Source organism: Phoxinus phoxinus (assembly GCF_949152265.1).
Source record: "Phoxinus phoxinus genome assembly, chromosome: 11".
NCBI lineage: Eukaryota > Metazoa > Chordata > Actinopteri > Cypriniformes > Leuciscidae > Phoxinus > Phoxinus phoxinus.
The window spans coordinates 28,420,219-28,438,304 of record NC_136886.1 but is presented as its reverse complement, the minus strand read 5'-3'; the positions used below and the strand labels follow the sequence as shown (position 1 = coordinate 28,438,304).

Below are 18,086 nucleotides of genomic sequence, written 5' to 3'. Positions count from 1 at the left end.
ATTCATGTCAAATAAATAACATATACCAGGTTTTCCACATTCTGAAGAAACAGAGCACACAAATGTATGCATTTGTTCTTTCTTATTACTCAACTTTCACATTATATTTAAGAGCAAAAAAAAAAAGAGCAATTAAGATTCAAACCTCAAAGTTCTTCAATTCTGATTCAAGAACCTTCTCCATGCTCTTTGCTTGGTCCTCCAAAACATCAAGACGTTTTTCCAGGGTAGCTTTCTCCTCTTCCATGTTGGTGAGGTTCTCTTGAAGGCACACTAGTTTAGACTCAAGGTTTGTCTTCTCTTCCTCGAAGTCCTGCAACCTTCCAGCTTTCTCCTCTACTTCAGCTTTGAGCTGCTGAATCTCTCTATCGGCATGATCCAGCTGTAACGTCCTTTGACCAAGCAGCACTGAAGTAGCTTGGTGTTTTTCCCTTTGTTGCTCCAGCTGAAGTTGAAATTCATCTCTCTGCGCTTGCAAAGAGGAAAACTCACTACTTACAGAGTCACCAGCTGCTTTCTGCTCACGGACATCCTTTACTAGCTGCTCCTGAAATTTGAGCTGTAGCACCAATTGGGCATTTTCTTCCCTTAGTTCCTTTAGCAACTCCTCTGTAGACAAAGGGATTGAGGTCTTATTAGAATCAGTGTTGTGTGGCATTATCCTTTCGTTGATTTGAACCTGCAGGTCACTCCGTATGTTCTTGAGGTTGTCTTCATTCATATTCTGGCTGATAACTTCCTCGTACTGAATTCTTTTATCACGTTCCATTTCCAGCTCCCACTTAGCTTCCTCAAGCTCCTCCGAAGCTTTGCTCCAACGCTCCCGCGCCTCCTCGACCTCTTCCGCTGAGCGCCGAACCTCTTCTTGAAGAACCTCGAGTTGCCGTTCCCGATCCTCTAACTGCTCTGAAAGGTCTTGGCACTGCTGGATCAGAAGCTCTTTAGCCAAGTCCACAGTGCCTGCACTCTTATTCAGCTCTTCAATGGCTGAGGTTGAGGTTTGCCACTGGGCATCATTGAAGGACATTTCATTAGGTTGGTGCGCATCAATGGCAGAAACTACGGGCAGTCCTGGCTCTGACTTATCACCATCAGATGTGACATTAGGGTAATCTGAAGCATGAAATATGACCTCACTGTCAAGCTCAAACCTGGACGTCTCAGAGTTCTCAATCAGGCTACGTTCCTCCAGACTTCCTTCAAGTAATGAACTTTCTTGAGGCCCTTCAGAAGCCAAGTATCGCTCCATCAAAACATCCTGGAAACCCCCTGTAGAGACATCAAAACTATAGATTTCTCTCACAGCACAATCAATGGCTGTCTCCTCACTGTAGTGCTCTTTGGATACTATGTTCCAGGGTACATCTGCACCATTGTCTATGGAAACGTTTTGATGAGAATCAGACTGTTGACTTTGGGCCTGGTTCAGAAGCTCCTTGATGCGATGGATCTCGTCAGAGTGTTCCTCCTGCAAGCGCCTAAATTCAGCCTCGTGAGCTTCGGTAAGCTGGGCTACATTCAACTCCCTTTCCTCCTCCAGAGTCTGAAGCCTGAGATCATAATTGGAAATATCAGCTTCATATTTGGAACGCATATGGTGCCCTGTCTCCTCCTCTTCGTGAAGACGATTTTGAAGCTCCTTAACAAAGTTATCTAATCTGGCCATTTCTTGGTTCAGTTCATCTTTCTCTGCTTTATAATGCTGGGCTTCCTTGGCTTGTGTTTCAACAAACGCAGCCAGATGAGCTTCCATCTGGGTCTTCTCATCTTCCAGACTCTGTACCCTCTTCTGAAATGCTTCTATTTGTTCTTGAGCTCGCTGGCTGTTCTTACGCTCTTCCTCTAGCTCAACTCTAAGGCTTTGTGTTAAAGCTTCAGAGTTCGAGTCAGGACTGTTCTCTGAGAGTCTCACATTGGATAAATCTAAACCACCGTGTTGGTCAAGCCTTAGATCTGATTGATCAGCACTTCTCTGGGTAAAGGCATGTTGAAGCTGAGAGAGGGATTTTTCCATGACACACAATTTCTGTTGCAGGTCTGTGATCTCAGCTTCTTTTTGGGCCAAGAGGCACTGTTGCTCCTTAGTTACCTATAAAACAAATAAATTGTGTTACTATATGAATGCATATTCTGCTTCATTGAAAAGCTTAACTGTTAAAAAGATACAAGTGGCCTGACCTGTTGTGACTCCTCTAACTGTTCATGCAGCTGATTCGGAGCAGCCTGGGTCGGATCCACACAACCTTGACTTTTGCTACGTAGATATTCTTTAGCCTGAAATGAGTATTACATTTAATTAGTTTAGACTCCTTTACTATTGCATTTTATTGTGAAGAACAAAAATGTAATTATTTGTTGCACAGTGGGGACTAATAACTTATGGGTTTTGTTCATTCAGACATTAAGGAGACCAAAAAGTCATATTAGACCATCAATATTCAAGGGATTAGATGCATTGTCGGAAAGTCAAAGTCACTAATGATCTTTTTTGTATGCCAAAGAGAAACTAGCATGTCTCCATTTGGTTCTTTCTTTTTAGACGTACAAATCTGACAAAATCACTTATAAAGCACTGAATGTAAAAAAAATGTATTGGGTGCATTGGAATAATCAATGCAGGAGTGAGATACACTAATGGATGTTTTTTTTTAATGCATGAAGTTTACCTGCTGTAGTTGCTGTTGTAGTGCCTGAATCTGACCCGAGAGCTCCTGTGCCTCCAATTGCACCTGATCTCTGCTCTGCAGCGCCACCTGCAGGTTCTTACTAAGCTGTGATATGATCTCATTCCGTTTCTCTACTGCAGCCTGTAATTGCTGTGTGAAGAATTAAAAAATTTCAACAGTATTTTTTAAGTTTCTGTAAAAAGTTCCAAAACCATATTATTTCTAAATTGGACTCTGAAGAATAACACATTTTAGGAATCTATTTCAGATATGCTTTCCTACATAAACCTCATGGTGAAGAATACTGATTTTAGCATTTGAGGCATAGATGAAGATTAAGTCGAGCAATTCAGGAGTCTGACATTAGCTTTTGTCTTTATGCACTTCCTGACCATTAAGCTCAAGGTACTTTGTCTTTGTCTCTATGATAATGTTAAGGTTTGAGCAATCAAGTCAGGATGATTGGATTAGCAATACAATAGAGTGTTATATGCTGATTGATTCGGTTTCTCTGGAGCAATCTAGATAACCTGCAATACAGGTTTTTTGCTGGATAGAATCAACTCCTCCTTACTTTCTACTCCCAGAAGTCTCCTCCTTGGAATGGAGATAAATTTCAATGTAAACTGTTTAAATTCAGATAATGTTGGAAGTACTGCAGCACGTACAGCGGAGTTCTCAATAAAGAATAACTTCTGTTGAACGCGATCCCAACTGTCTCCTGGTCTCTGCTTCGATGAAAGAAAACTTTACAACAACTCCAAACTATATGTGACTGTTTACAGAATAAGCACAAACACTTTTTGGTACCTAGGCTAGGAAGTAAAAACGTGATTGGAGTAAGTAATCATAATCTTTAAATCCATGAATGAAATGAACACCTGTAATGTGGATACGTTTAACCTCATCCATGAAATCTAATTGGTTCTTTCTTTCCCTTTACACCATCAGAAATGCAACCAAACCAAATATGGTAAACACTACGCTCCAGAAAGCAGTACTCTGCCTCAGGTTTCTAGATGTATTCATAACAATGATCATGAATTAAACTAGTCAAATTGGCAGATGTACCCAGTTTGAAGAGACTCTTTCTAATTTCTATTTCAGAATAAAGGCTGTACACAACACTGAAATCTTCCTTCAGATTTCGAGAGAGCTATCCAACACAACAATATCTGAGAAAAGTGTGTTAGTTATAGTCCTCACAGTTGGGATTAGCTTGACAAATGAAAAAAAAAAAATGGAGTGCATGTACTAGAAAACAATTAAATACATCAAACAAATATACTGCTAGATAAACAAATAAATACTACTGATTAAATTAATGCATATTTATTTTTTGCTAAGGTGTCTATTCAGCTGCTGAACTAATGGATAGGCAAACGTACTGCACAGTGTTGTCAAAAATATAGATATTTTGATACTGAAATAACTGAAACAAATTCCAATACTAATGTTCCACAGTATCGACACACCGATACCAGCTGTGCACTCTCCGAAAGCATATTGACACACACCGCCCCATCTCACTCTCCTCATTCACTCAGAATAGTTGAATAGTGTTGTTAGAGTGCCTGAAATTTGGCGCAGGGTTGCGGGTATTGCGCAAAATTTTACTTATGCCCACGTTTCACGCTTACACCAAAAGCGCTCCCATCACAGATCTATATTTCATAATATAATAATATCATGCGTGATTGCCAGATGTTAAGAGTGTACGAGAGATAGAGAAAGCGAAGAGAGAGAGAAAGGTGCGCACGCGTGCTGGAAGAGAGAGAATGAGTTATCAGAGCAATTTTCAAATAAAACAATTTTCTGTTGAAAACCAGATTTTTTCCACAAAATTAAGTCTGGAAAATGGGGGGGTCGTCTTATATTCAGGGTTGTCTTATATTCGGGTATATACGGTATATCCAAATATCGTCTTGAAATTAGAAATTCCAGTATCGTGACAACACTACTACACGTGCATAAATGCACTGGAAAACATAACTTCAAGTGTATAGGACTGTTTTGTGTGCTCCATAAAGGTTTACCTTCAGTTGTTCTTTGCCAGTATGTGGAACAATAGTCATTTCTGCAACTTCGCCCTCTGCCTGATCGGGCGGCTCGGACTCTGCCAGAGACCCAGATGAGGAGCTCTGTTCCTGGGCATTGGTTTCATCGGCCTCTCTGCCGCCCTGATGGACATCTGGAACACGGCTTTCTTTGCCGTCAGGTCTGAGTGACGCCTAAATGTTCAAACAAACATGCATATTTTCCACAGTTTGTGTTACCATGACTACATTCCCCCCAGCCATGTTATGCTAACTGACCTACTTTTTGTTAGATGGGGAGGAAGAACAAATATACATTTTATAGATTTGAAAATAGAATGAACAGTGAAATGCTTTACATTAATATTGTCAAGCAGACTAGGCATTAATTTCAATTAAATGAAAGCATTAACTGATCCATTTCTTAAATTTTCGTAATAATTATTTTCCCATTATATATATATATATATATATATATATATTCATTTATTTTAAGATAAAGAATCTTGTTAAAAACTTTGACGTTCAGAAAATTATCATGTTTATCTGGAACTTGATAATGATTTCTCTTCATTGCATTACTGTGACTGATCTGTTGATGCACCTGACTGGTGTCACAAAGTCGCAAACATTTTTTTATTGCTATTTTATGCTTGTATATTTAATAATTTGTCAGCTGTAACAAAGAAACAGGGCAATTTTGTTTAAGAAACACTTAAACTAAGAGCAAACCTCTGAGTATTCCTTGCTGATCTCTCCATGACAATCGTCTGTCTGTGGCTCCTCTAGGTGGCGCTCTTGTGCGGAACTGGCATTCGTCTGGACAGTCGGGCCCTTCCTCTTCGCCGTCTTTTTCTGCGTGCTCGAACTGTCGCTTTTCGCCCGGCACTGTCTATAGTGAGCAAGCTGCGCCAGAGGTTGAGGGAAACGTAGAGGGAAACGTACATCAGGATGAGATAGCAAGAACATAGAAGCAGCATTTTGCTGGGCTTGAAATATGAGCCATGTCAAAGGTCAAATGGATGCATCTCCTGCATGACTGATGTCTCATAATTAGACCAAACAAATAAGGCAAATTCCTCTTAAGGGATGATTTAGGTCATAATATAGGCTAAAAGACAACAGCAAGAAAACCAGGTTTAAAAAAAATACAATATCCAAATAGATGATATTTCTTAGGGCAGGAAAAATGATGGGTTCTTCATCTTCTAAAAACCATCATCCTCTTCCTTTTTTGGAGAATCCCAGATCCTCAAGCATGGAAATGTGGTGGTGCCTGAAATACGCACAATTCTGCAAGAGATATCACTCACAGCTGCCTTAAGAAGCTTATTCCAGATTAAAGCAAGCTGAAATGAGCCCTGCTGGACCAAATATTACAATGGTGCTTCTGTGAACAAACACCAGCACAACCCCTAAGGCTTTTAAATTAGTCACATGACAGCAATCCATCAACCAAACAAACAAGAACGCCATATGATTCCTGGGCAAGTCTGCATGCAACTATGAGAACTAAAGACCACCAAGTGAAGAGATCTCTGCAGAACCCATTGAGAACCAAATGAAAAAAGAAAAGAAAGAGGAGGAGTGAATGCACGCAAACCATTATCATAAACGCACATACTGTGACCTAACTTGGACCTAGTGCCCTCTGGACTAAACCTCTAACCCAGATCTGAGTATGAATATACCTGGAAAAAATCCCACGAGCTGGGTATACTGTTCTAGTGGATTACTTTTGACCTGCTTTCATAAACATGTAGGAAATCCGTTTAGTCTTTCGCCCACTGAATGTCAAATCACATAAGATGTTGATCTGAAGCCTAGGGGACGACAAGTCATAAACAGTTTCTGGAACAGCGGCTTACATGCAATATTCAGGCCACTCTTTGCAACATCCACTAAAATGGTGTGCACATCTGAAATAAATGGGTGCGTTTAAATTATATATATATATGGTTTACATGGAAGGTCCACAGTTTTATTAAATATTATGGGGGGATGGGTGGGTGGAGTTTGGGTCTGGTCCTCCATAAGAAAATGTATATTTTAAAGATAAATGGTATCAATTTGGTGCACTTTGAGTTCAAATTTAAGAGCTCCAAGGCTCCAACCCATGTCCAGTGTACAAATTAAAAAGTATTTTTGTTGAACAGTCACCTCTGATAACAGATTACTCTAAATTGTAACGTAGACATGCATTTTCTGTAAAGCTGCTTTGAAAAGAGCTATATAAATGTGAATTGATTCGAATTGAGTTGTACCTTGACATTTACAGTGTCTCAGCCTACATTACATTCACACTAGAGCAGCATGATTCTGAATAAATTAAGAACTTTTTTTTTTTTTTTTTTTCAAACAGAGATCATGATTCTATGTAAGCTTGACAAAGCATATAAAAATGCAATAGACAAAAAATATAAAAAGGTAATTGACTTTTTCTCTCACAAATTTGGGGGGTTTGTTTGTGACATTTTTCTCGCAATTGTGAGTTTACATCTCACAATTCTGACTTTTTTCTCTCAGAAAGATATAAACTCGTAATTCTGAGAAAAAAAGTCAGTAATTTTTTTCCCTCAGAATTGGACTTTATAACTGGCAATTGCAAGATTCTCCCATGATTCTGAACAGACAATTAAACAAAATAACATGTAATTTACTCTTTACTAGATGAATCTGAATTAATTAGGCTACTTTAGTTTGAATGAATGATTCAATGACTCACTCAAAAATATTTAATTGTTTCATTACTGCATGAATCAGCATTTTTTTAACAAATCTTTTGAACAAAAGATTCAATAACAAAACAAAACATGTAACAGTCACTTGTCATCAGCTGGTGGCGTAACTATGTAATCGATACAATCATTATTTGAAGCACCAAGTTACTTTCAAAAGGTGAATCACTATTTTGCTCTCTTCTGTAGACATCAGTGTTTATATCTGAACTAGAAACTAATATGAATATTTGTAACAGAAATAATGATACTGTGTAGTTGAAAAGACTGTTGACTGTTTGTGAAGCTGTTTCATACCTACCTATACATGACAACTGCTCTCTCTGGGTCAGCAGCAGTGCCAACAACGATCTGAATGTTCTGCGTGATGTTGTCAAAGGGTTAACAGACGCAGGCGAATTGTTGTCATTAGGAATGAGATCACGGTGGTGTTTGAATAAACACTGTGATCCTTTATCGATAAATCATGCAGCTCTAATTGACTGGTGTTGTAGGAACTGGAAGTCTAGGAACCTAAACATTTAAAATAATTATTATTATTACTACTATTATTATCATCATCCCAATAATGGTAATAATAATAATATCATGTATAGCCTAATAAATATAAATGAAAATGAATATTTCATTAGTATATTATTTATCTTTACACTACAGAGAAATCACATTACTTTTGTCCTAATTTGTTCACTTGCAAGTAAGGATGCTCATAATTACCTTGTTAACCGGCAGTAAGTATTTTGACCGATTAAAAAACGTTCAGTTTTTTTTACAAATGCCATGGCAACCAGCAACCCACTCTATAACAGGTTAATCTTTAAACTAAATTAATCTACAAACACACGTCTAGACACATTCCATAACCAACTGATAAATACTTGAACATTCATGCCTTTCATGTGGCTAAAGTTACAAATTAAACCCTTAAAGGGAAAGTTAACCAAAAAATATATAATAATAAATAAATCAAAATTTTGTCATTACTTACTATCCCTCAAGTTTTTCCGACCTGTGTGAGTTTCCTTCTATAGGGGTTATGCGGAGCGCCCAGCGTACGAACCGGAAAACAGGTTTAAGCATTTCGGCTTTTAACTTCCGCAGCGGTATTTGATCTCTGAGGTGCGGTGATCTCTGAGGTGCGGTGATCTCTGAGGTGCGGTGATCTCTGAGGTAACTTAATTTTCTGTTAATTTTTGCTTATTATAATAACATTCTTATTTCTGATCAAACTTTAGAGTAAAACTTAAAAATAAAAATAAATGGTGTAAAAAATCCTTTGTCTAATAGAGTACTCGGGGCTCTGGACGTCCGTTTGGCAATACGGTGTACATCGGAAATAGATAGTATGGGTAGTTCCTGTAAACACAGGCTATAAAAGGTCGCTATTACTACGCTGTGTTTACCTCAGTAGCTGACAGCCGGAAGTAGTTATACCCGTTTTGTAGAACGCGGAAGAATGTTGCGCATAACCCGTATTGAGCACTAAAGAAGATATTTTAAAGGATGTTGTTGGTGACCAGACAGTTAACAGCAACCAATTATTTTTCTACTATGGAAGTTAATGGGTGCCGTCAACTGTCTGGTTACCAATACCAACTTTCTTTAAAATATTTTCTTTTGTATTCAACAAAAGAAAGAAACACATACAGGTTTGGAACAACACGAGGGTGAGTAGATGACGACAAAATGTAACATTTTGGGTGAACTATCCCTTTAACGGTTTAGATCCAATGACCCAAAGCCAAAGCAAGAGAGATTCGGGCCAGAAGATATGCTCGACAATGCAGTACTCCCCTCTGATAGAGCATCTTACATTGATTATGAATGTGTAAACGTATACACCAACCACTAAATAATTCGAATTGTAGGCTATGTATTCACGTTGGTTGTGAATTGTGCTAAATTAATTCACTACATGGATATTATCTAGCTGGATGAGTGGATGAAAATGCTTGATTGTTTGGAAGTTGGAATGAGTTGAATAGTATTGACAAACCAGTAAGGTTACATGTCATTTTAAATATTAAACTTTTAATGAAAAATACAAGCTCTTTTCTGACCTAAAATGTTGCCTCAAATTATGATATTTGTGAATTATGTCATTACTCAACATCATAGTACAAAATTAGTAATACATTTCTTTCGTGGAACACACACGACTTTTTCCCTATACAATAAAAGTAGCCTACATTTTTAATGTTGCACATAAAAATAAATACAATATGGGGGTGAGCAAATTATGACAATTTTGAGTCCAGGAACGCATCCTTACAGTGTTGATATTTTAATCGTGTGGTGCCTCCTACAGGTCTCTTTACAAATAACAAGTTGAATTCTTCTGTTGAATGAATAGTGTCATTCAACATCTAGTAATTCAGTCAATATCGTTTTGTTCACATCGTTTGACCTTTAAAAGCTAATTAAAAGATCGGTCACTTCATCTCGGTTTTCCTCTCAATGCGGATAAAGCGCAGTTCCCTTAAAAGCTCTCGAGCTAAATATATACTGTAGATACCTGTGTGAGCTGCACTGATCCTTCCCAGAGACAGAGATGTATCAGTTTACCCTCATATTCAACAGCAAATGTAACTTTGTGGAACTTGAAACATACCATAAGCAAATAAATTAAGCTTCCGCTACAAAGCAAGACAATTCGCATACTAAACATGTTCTTTTTTACCTCAAATTCAAACTCCAAATAAATACCCAAAGCTATATAAAGGTTAAAAAAAAGTAATAAAGTAAAAATACAAAAATCGAAAACCTTCAGGCTGAGGAACATTGTTCTGACTTTAAGAACCATTGCAAATGAAAAGATAACGTTAGGCTACACTCAGAAGAAATGTAGTTTAAGCTTAATTCTGTCCATTATTAATGAGATATGATATTACTATGATATTCAGCAGAATGGATCGTGAGACAGCAAACGTTAGGCACTGATGTGCTGCTGACAAATAGATTCGGGCTGATTAGTTCCTAAAATTTTTATAATAAGACATTGTGCAGCAATAATAAAATGAGTGACTCTGATATCTGTGCCTGGCCGAAATAGAAGGGAAATATATCTCAAATGAAAGGGAAAATAACTTAAATAAATGTAATAGCTGATGTAATTACAGACACAAACAATATCAAGGTGTAATCAAATTCAAAAGAAATAGGCTATGTAAAGTTAACTTGTTACTGCTAATGTTAGCGCGTAACGTTACCTTTGCTCGTCCGGCCTCTAATTTTCTCTGCCTTTCATCCTTATCCATCTCCTGGATCAAGGAGTTTCATGGGAATAAAGGAAACGCTCAAGTGGGCGGCAAGCAGACTAAAACTGTGTTTCTGTAAAACTCTCCAAACAAAATGTTCGCTATGTTTTGTGAGTTGAGTGATTTTCCTAAGGAGTAACTGTCAGTGTAATTTTCAACATGGCCGCGAATGTGTTTATCCCCGCCCTTATCGGATTGACAGTCTGCGAGAACCAATTAGAATAAAGGACGTAAACTTGGCAGCCAATGACATTTCTTGTTGCAGAAATTCACCTGCTCTTTTTAAAACGCCCTCCTTTAAACGCATTGGGCCCGATTGGCCAATTAAAAAGCGTTTGCAAGCATGACCCCTTGATTGACAACTTCTAGAGCCTATCGCGGAGCATGATAGAGAGAAACGACATCCCCCGTGGGTTGTGAATTTGTTGTTGTACTGTTGTACTCTCGTTTCCGATAGTATGAGTGGTTGTGATTGACAAATGAGAGGCGCGGGTAAAAGCCCGGGTAAATAAGATCAACCAGTAGGTAACAAAGGCTGAATTCGGAAACGACATAACAAAAGTTTTTTGTTTTTTTTTCACCTTATATCATCTCGAAAATATAAGGCCTAGTCTCATAAATTATAAATGCTAGACCAATTAAATACACTTTTGATAATATAATATTATAAATATGGACTAATAAAAAAGAGAACAAATGTCATCATTACCTTTTATTTTGAATATAAAGTTAGTATGAAAAAATGTTAACTCCCCCCCCCCCCAATTTTTTATTATATGTATTATCTTTATTAATTATGATATATTGATAATGTCGTCTTAAAGACTATAAAAAAACGTATTTTAAATGTATAAATAACTTAACTAACTTCAATTTGTAAATGCCCAACAAAGGAAGACTCTGCCCTAATGTTATGTTTTGAAAGGTGTGTGTGAATCTTATGTGGAAAAAAAAAATCTGCCTCTGTCTGAAAAGATAATTTTCATGGTCTGTGAAAAATGTGGGGAGTGAAGGATCAGACTAGATTAGAATATACTTTACAGTAGATCTAAATTAGTTTAGAGTTTTAGAAAAAATACAATTGCATTTTAAAAAGAATACATTTAATATTTTGTAATGCATATAGCTACAAGGAAAGTGGACAAATAAACAAGTTTTTTGTATCATCAATTATTAATAGGACACATATTTTATATTATTAATTTCAAAATGGGTTATTTTGACCCCCCCTTTATGCATTTATGTAGGTTTTGTTTGATTATGCATTCTAGGGTTAAGTGCACATTGAAATAGTTTGTCTATTGTAATATTTTACATTTACTTATTTATTTAATTATTTAATTTAGAGCAGTCTAAGATTGGTCTACCATAGCGTAAACCAGAGCCTGGCTCATGGCTCTGGCGTAAACAAGAGCCTCGGTCTGTAACTTAGCAACGTGAGGGTTGGCAAAGAGCAGAAATGTTTTTGACAACGGACATCTTTCTACAGCAGCAAGCATGGACACTAAATAAACTTAGCTAAAAGGTGATTTTAAAATGGCAGATTTGGTTGACCAAATAACAAGGTTGAGATTAAAAATGCTGGAAAAGGTAGGTTTGATTATGTGATAAATGTATCTGTATAAGTTACATACTGACATGGTTTTCTTTCTTTGTTGTTGATAACTTTCTATAATGAGGCTAAAATAGTCTATGAAGAGACTATGATGCTTCATTATTAAGTTATATAATCTGTTTGTTCCTCTTTAGAGACTGGAGAATGAGAGAAATGACAACATTGAACGAGAGGGTTCAGCCCTTTCCACAAGTAACGTTAACAGTTACACAGATAAGAGTGATTTTTTTGTGTGTACTGCAACTGCATTATTGTGTTTTTAGAATTTTTAGAATAATTTGGGTACTATATTTCATGATTGAAAAATGCTTTGTCTCACTTACTAACTGACCATAGGGGAAAAAGTTGCCAGTTGGATCCAGATCTGACTCCTCCCACCTTACATATACCTAAACCTACCAATCTCCACCCCCTGATCCCTAAACCCACCCCTAAACCTACCAATCTCCACCCCCTGATCCCTAAACCCACCCCTAAACCTACCAATCTCCACCCCCTGATCCCTAAACCCACCCCTAAACCTACCAATCTCCACCCCCTGATCCCTAAACCCACCCCTAAACCTACCAATCTCCACCCCCTGATCCCTAAACCCACCCCTAAACCTACCAATCTCCACCCCCTGATCCCTAAACCCACCCCTAAACCTACCAATCTCCACCCCCTGATCCCTAAACCCACCCCTAAACCTACCAATCTCCACCCCCTGATCCCTAAACCCACCCCTAAACCTACCCATCTTCACCCCCTGATCCCTAAACCCACCCCTAAACCTACCAATCTCCACCCCTTAGATCTGGATCCAACTCCACCCCCTGGATCTCATGTAATGCAGTGAGGTGCTACTGAGTTGGGCTGGGCGATATCGTAACAATATCATATCGAGATCGCGGTAAAATTTACACGATAACGATGACAAGCTCGGGACATTTTTACCCGATATGGATTAATCTACCAGCCTGTCACTGTCACACAGCAGAAACACACGCGACAACAACCAGTCAGTGATTTTTGCGTCTCACTGTGTGAACGGCGGGGTTTAATTCGTTTGATACACAAACTCACACACATGCGACGCTCACGGTATTTTTAACGTCTGCCGTCTCAATATGAGGACATAAACATATAAACTTTATCTCCACAGCTGCTTTGAAAGACACTTCGCAAACTTTTTCCTGCCTCATTTGAGAAAAACAACCGACAAATATACACTGAAACTGAAATTAAAACTGACGTGATAGTAACGACAACCCGTCAAAATAAATGTTCTGTTTAACTTTAAAAAAATATGACAGAAATATATAACTACTGTATACAAAAAAAAATACTTAAGTTCTCAAAGTAATAATATTATTATTTATAAGAAACTTCATACACCCAATATATTTTTCATCCATGTTTTAAATTTATACGGTTCTGTTGTGCAGCATCTTATTTGACAAAAATAAATATGAAAAATAATTAATTGTCATATTTTCATTTGATTACATTTTCAAAGCTTGATTAAATTGTTAAAGTTTAGCTATATCAATTTGTATTGAATCCCACAAAATCACCCGCCAAAAAATAATAAAAAATACAGAATTTAGGGAAAGATCAAATTTATTTCATGATTCCCTAAATTAAAAGGTAGCTACTCTGAGTTTAATTGTGAACAAACAAGTTTCGTAACACTTTATTTTAAGGTGTCGTTGTTACAGTGTAATTATATATTTAAGTACTGAGTAATAATAATTAACAACGTACTTACTGGGTTAGGGTAGGATTAGGGTTTGGTTGAGGGTTAGTTGCATGTAATTATGCATAATTTACTGTTATTACTATGTTATTACTATTACTAAGTACATATAATGTAACAAGCACACTGTAAAATAAAGTGTAACCACAAGTTTACTTGTTTACCTTCATTCTCAAGGTCTAACAAATGTGTGGAAAGCATTTCCTCCCCCATTAATGGTGATAAATATAGATACCCTATCGTATGATGGAAAAAAATATAATATTTTTGGCCATATCGCCCAGCCATATGCTAGACAGAATGGCTATTTTGTAGTAATTATCTCGGTAGTTTAAGCCTAAGTCTAAGCTTAAATAAAACCTAAAGGAATAAAAACTAAAGCAGATGAGGATGTTGGAAATACAGAATACAACACATATGAATAATTCCTTGTTTTTTCATGCCGCAGGAAGTTATGATGGTCAGGCAGATGCATTACACAGCGCTCTGAGACGGAAGAGAAACCTCCTACAGAGACTGAGGGTATAGTGTTTCACAGAAAATATCCTAAAATGGTTTTTCTTCACACTATAAGAAGAGTTTCTGTTAAACTTATCAAGATGATTAAAAAAACACAGACAATTTTTAAGTAGTGTGGACCTAATGGGTGGAGCTTAACCTGATTTAGGTTTTGTTTGGTTAATTTGGGTATGTTTGTTGTATGTAACAGGAACAGCATATGATGGAGGATCTGGGAAGGCCACACACATGGGGTGGATCTCATAGGCAATATCATTACGAACCTCTTCTAGGGCCTGTGCCTCCCATCCATGTCCACCAAAGTGCACCACCTGCTCCCCTCCCTCCTCTAGTCCCTCAGCCCCCTCGAATCATTCAACACACTGTATGTTAAGTTTTATTTTCCTCCAGCTACTATATTCTCTTTCAAGCACCTAATACTGGCCCGATCCTGCACAGAATATCTACATTTACTATTCCAGTTCATTTAAATACCTTTATAGCTGTTCTAAAATATACAAGTACATATAAACTATTTGTGTATATGTGTCTAACAATGATATATTGCTGGCCCTCCTCTAATAACTTTTATTTCTCCTTCCACAAGGTTCCTCAACAGCCAGCCACCATTATCCAGCAGTTACCACAGCAACAACCTCTCATAGCACAAATCCCTCCCCCACAAACCTTTCCTTACAGATCAGGAAGTATTAAAGAAGGTACATATACAGATCATCAAATACAGAAAAAAACAACTTTATCGTTTACTAAACCTTGTAGCATTGTATACTATAACAACAGTGATGCTTTGGATAAAAGCGTCTGCTAAATTTATAAATGTAAATGTACTAAGCCAAAAAGTAAATAACTAAGTAATAGTAAGTAATAGTGACTGTAGGATATTTAAACTTGCTTACACATTCTCACACGCTTACACAAAATGGTACAAGCTGTCTGTGGGACATACATACCCTTTAAAAAGGTTCTAAAATATTTCCATTGAGGTACTAATATGCACTATTTAGGGACAAAGGTGTACCTTTTGAAAGGGTAACGCACTAGAGACAGCTTTTGTATATTTTTTATGAACTTATAAGACAGAAAATTAATTGTGTGTCAGATTATATAACAAATACAAAAATTTGGGGTCAGATTTTTTTCAAAGAAATTGATAGTTTTATTTAGCAAGGACACATTAAATTGGTCAAATGTGACAGTAAAGACAATTTATAATGTTATAAAAGATTTCTATTTCAAATAAATGCTTTTCTTCAAACTTTCTGTTCATCAAAGAACCCTGAAGAAAGCTCTTCCATACTTTCAATACTTGCAGCACAAGCATTTTCAACTAATAATAAGAAATGTGTCTTGCACAAACACAGCATATCTCAATGATTTCTAAATTATTTAATGCGACTGAAAGCTGGAGTAATGTCCGCTGAAAATGAGTTTGCCAATACAGAAGAAGAAAAATGACACTATATTTAAAAACAGTTATTTTAAATTGTAATAATATTGCACAATACTGCTTTTGACTTGTTATGAAATAAATGCAGTCTTGGTGAACAGAAGTTCTTTAAAAAGAATAAAAAAGTAGTGTTTTAAGTTGCATGCCTGAAACATCAATAGTCTGTATCTAAAGAAACAAATGGAGTTTAAACAACAGTTCAAGATTTAAGCTATAGGCCAAGAGTTCTTCACTTCATTATTCTCATGGCAACAGATATGGTGGAGTTGATGCTCATGCAGAATGCTCAGATGCACCAGATCATCATGCACAATATGATGCTGAAGGCTCTTCCACCAATGGCCGTGTCGCCAGGAGGAAACACACATCACACAGCCTCACATTCAGGGCAGGTAACCATCAGGGAATGTTGTGTTCAACATACATAAAGTTGATATGTGTTCATTTCACAATGTAGTATTAAGTTACAATGCTAATTTGATGTTGTTCAGGAACTTCATTCAACAGCAAGAGGAGGGGATGTCCATCATCATCATCACTATGGCTCCCATGGACCACCTCTCCCTCCAATTGGCTACGCTGTTTGGCCCTCTATGATGTCAGCAGGACAAGGCGGGACTTATCAGCCAACAATGCAGCATGTGATTGGTCCTGTAACTCTGCCTCCTTTAAACTCGTAAGAGTCAACAGTGTAACAATATCAATAAATAATAATAAAATAAATGTAAAAATTGGTCAGAAATTCGAACAGTTGCTTGTAAGTTTTGTCTCTATACTTTTTAAGCTGGTTGGCCGGTTTCATTAACTGCTTAGACTAGTCTTATAAGTGTCATCTCATTTTTTTTCTTTAAGACTGGTCATATCGTTAGTAAAGTCAGTTACATAAAACTATATCGGTCTAATTTGAATCAGGAAAAAAAAATACTTCTCCTTGGCTAACTGCTAGTTGGTCAGACTAAGACTCAGTCTTAACATATAGTGACTATGCAACGGGCCCCTGCAGGACCTTAACTCAACCTTAACTTTATAATTTACAAAACCTGGTGTTGTTTACATGTTTTTCATACATATATGGGGGTCTTACAGTGACATGTTTCACATACTGGGTGTATAGTACAAATAATTTAGTCAAAAACATAAAAATCACTACATCATTTTAAAATTAGCCTCCCTCATTGTTGGTTTATGGGTGTTTTGTGGTACTTTTGGTTTAAAACATTCACTTGTCAGTTGTTGTGAATATAAATATAGGGCTAAAATAGCTACTCATGTTAACTTGTCTTGCTTTGAAGAATGGGAATTGATGCAGTGAACTCCAGGACTCCACTTGGTCTCTGAGGTAAACATAAATGAATACCCCTTTCTCTTTATTAATATTATTATATTATAATTTATATATTTTTTCTAAGATATTAGAAGACAGTTTAATATCTTATTTCGTCTGTCCTTTTTCCAGGAAAATTGCAGATGGATCCTGCCTCGTCAGAGACAGATTACATGTTTATATATATATATATATATATATATATATATATATATATATATATATATATATATATATATATAATATTCAATACAGCTGGCATTTTGTTTTTCCTAGGGATTTATTGTGATTTTAATTTTGTTATAATAATTGATGGATTTATTAAACATTATTAGTGATATTTTAAAAGAGCTTCAATTGTGTTACTCGTTTTAATAAAAATGTTTACATCACTGGTATGTAGGCCTAGTTGTCATGGCTGTTCTGCCATACAACACACTTTTAAAAAGTACAGTTCCTGTCTTTGCAGCGTAGTCATACTAGGGTTAGGCTACTTGTCATACAGGCAGTACAGTGTGCTTGCGCAACACACTAAAGATTAACCCCATAAATCTGTCTAACTGAGGGTGTCATGTGAAGCAATGATGCTGTTTAAAATACTACACATGCCTTCTCTGCTGTAAAAGGGTTAGAGAAAGAACATTCAAAAGGTAAAAGCACATCCACTCGATATTTTTCTTCCGCTTTGAGACATGTGATGCTCAGTGTCGTATCTGATTGGTTACATTCCTTGTCCCGCCAAATGT

General features: G+C 36.9%; 2 protein-coding genes across 6 annotated transcripts in view; one reads left to right on the top strand and one right to left on the bottom strand.

Annotated features, from left to right (window-relative positions):
• The window catches only part of pcnt (pericentrin), a 54,488-nt gene extending 43,602 nt beyond the window's left edge, over positions 1–10,886 (bottom strand). For all 4 annotated transcript variants that reach the window (XM_079628031.1, XM_079628032.1, XM_079628033.1 and 1 more), the window contains exons 1-6: positions 10,650–10,886; positions 5,435–5,608; positions 4,703–4,897; positions 2,667–2,816; positions 2,179–2,274; positions 146–2,089 (exon numbers count right to left, since the gene is read on the bottom strand). In XM_079628031.1, the coding sequence (XP_079484157.1) occupies positions 146–2,089; positions 2,179–2,274; positions 2,667–2,816; positions 4,703–4,897; positions 5,435–5,608; positions 10,650–10,697 (2,607 nt within the window). In that variant the 5' untranslated portion in view covers positions 10,698–10,886. The remainder of the gene's footprint in view (positions 1–145; positions 2,090–2,178; positions 2,275–2,666; positions 2,817–4,702; positions 4,898–5,434; positions 5,609–10,649) is intronic.
• Positions 10,887–12,152: 1,266 nt separating this feature from the next.
• cUnh21orf58 (chromosome Un C21orf58 homolog) lies at positions 12,153–17,360 on the top strand. Of its 2 annotated transcripts, none has more exons than XM_079628325.1 (8): positions 12,153–12,287; positions 12,447–12,504; positions 14,499–14,572; positions 14,760–14,933; positions 15,156–15,267; positions 16,272–16,408; positions 16,508–16,692; positions 17,309–17,360. In XM_079628325.1, exons 1-8 carry the CDS (start codon positions 12,234–12,236, stop codon positions 17,352–17,354), a joined length of 840 nt encoding a protein of 279 aa, XP_079484451.1. In that variant the 5' UTR covers positions 12,153–12,233; the 3' UTR covers positions 17,355–17,360. The 2 variants fall into 2 exon arrangements, with proteins under 2 accessions (XP_079484451.1, XP_079484450.1); XM_079628324.1 differs by having other exon boundaries at positions 12,447–12,516.
• The last annotated feature ends 726 nt before the right edge of the window (positions 17,361–18,086 follow it).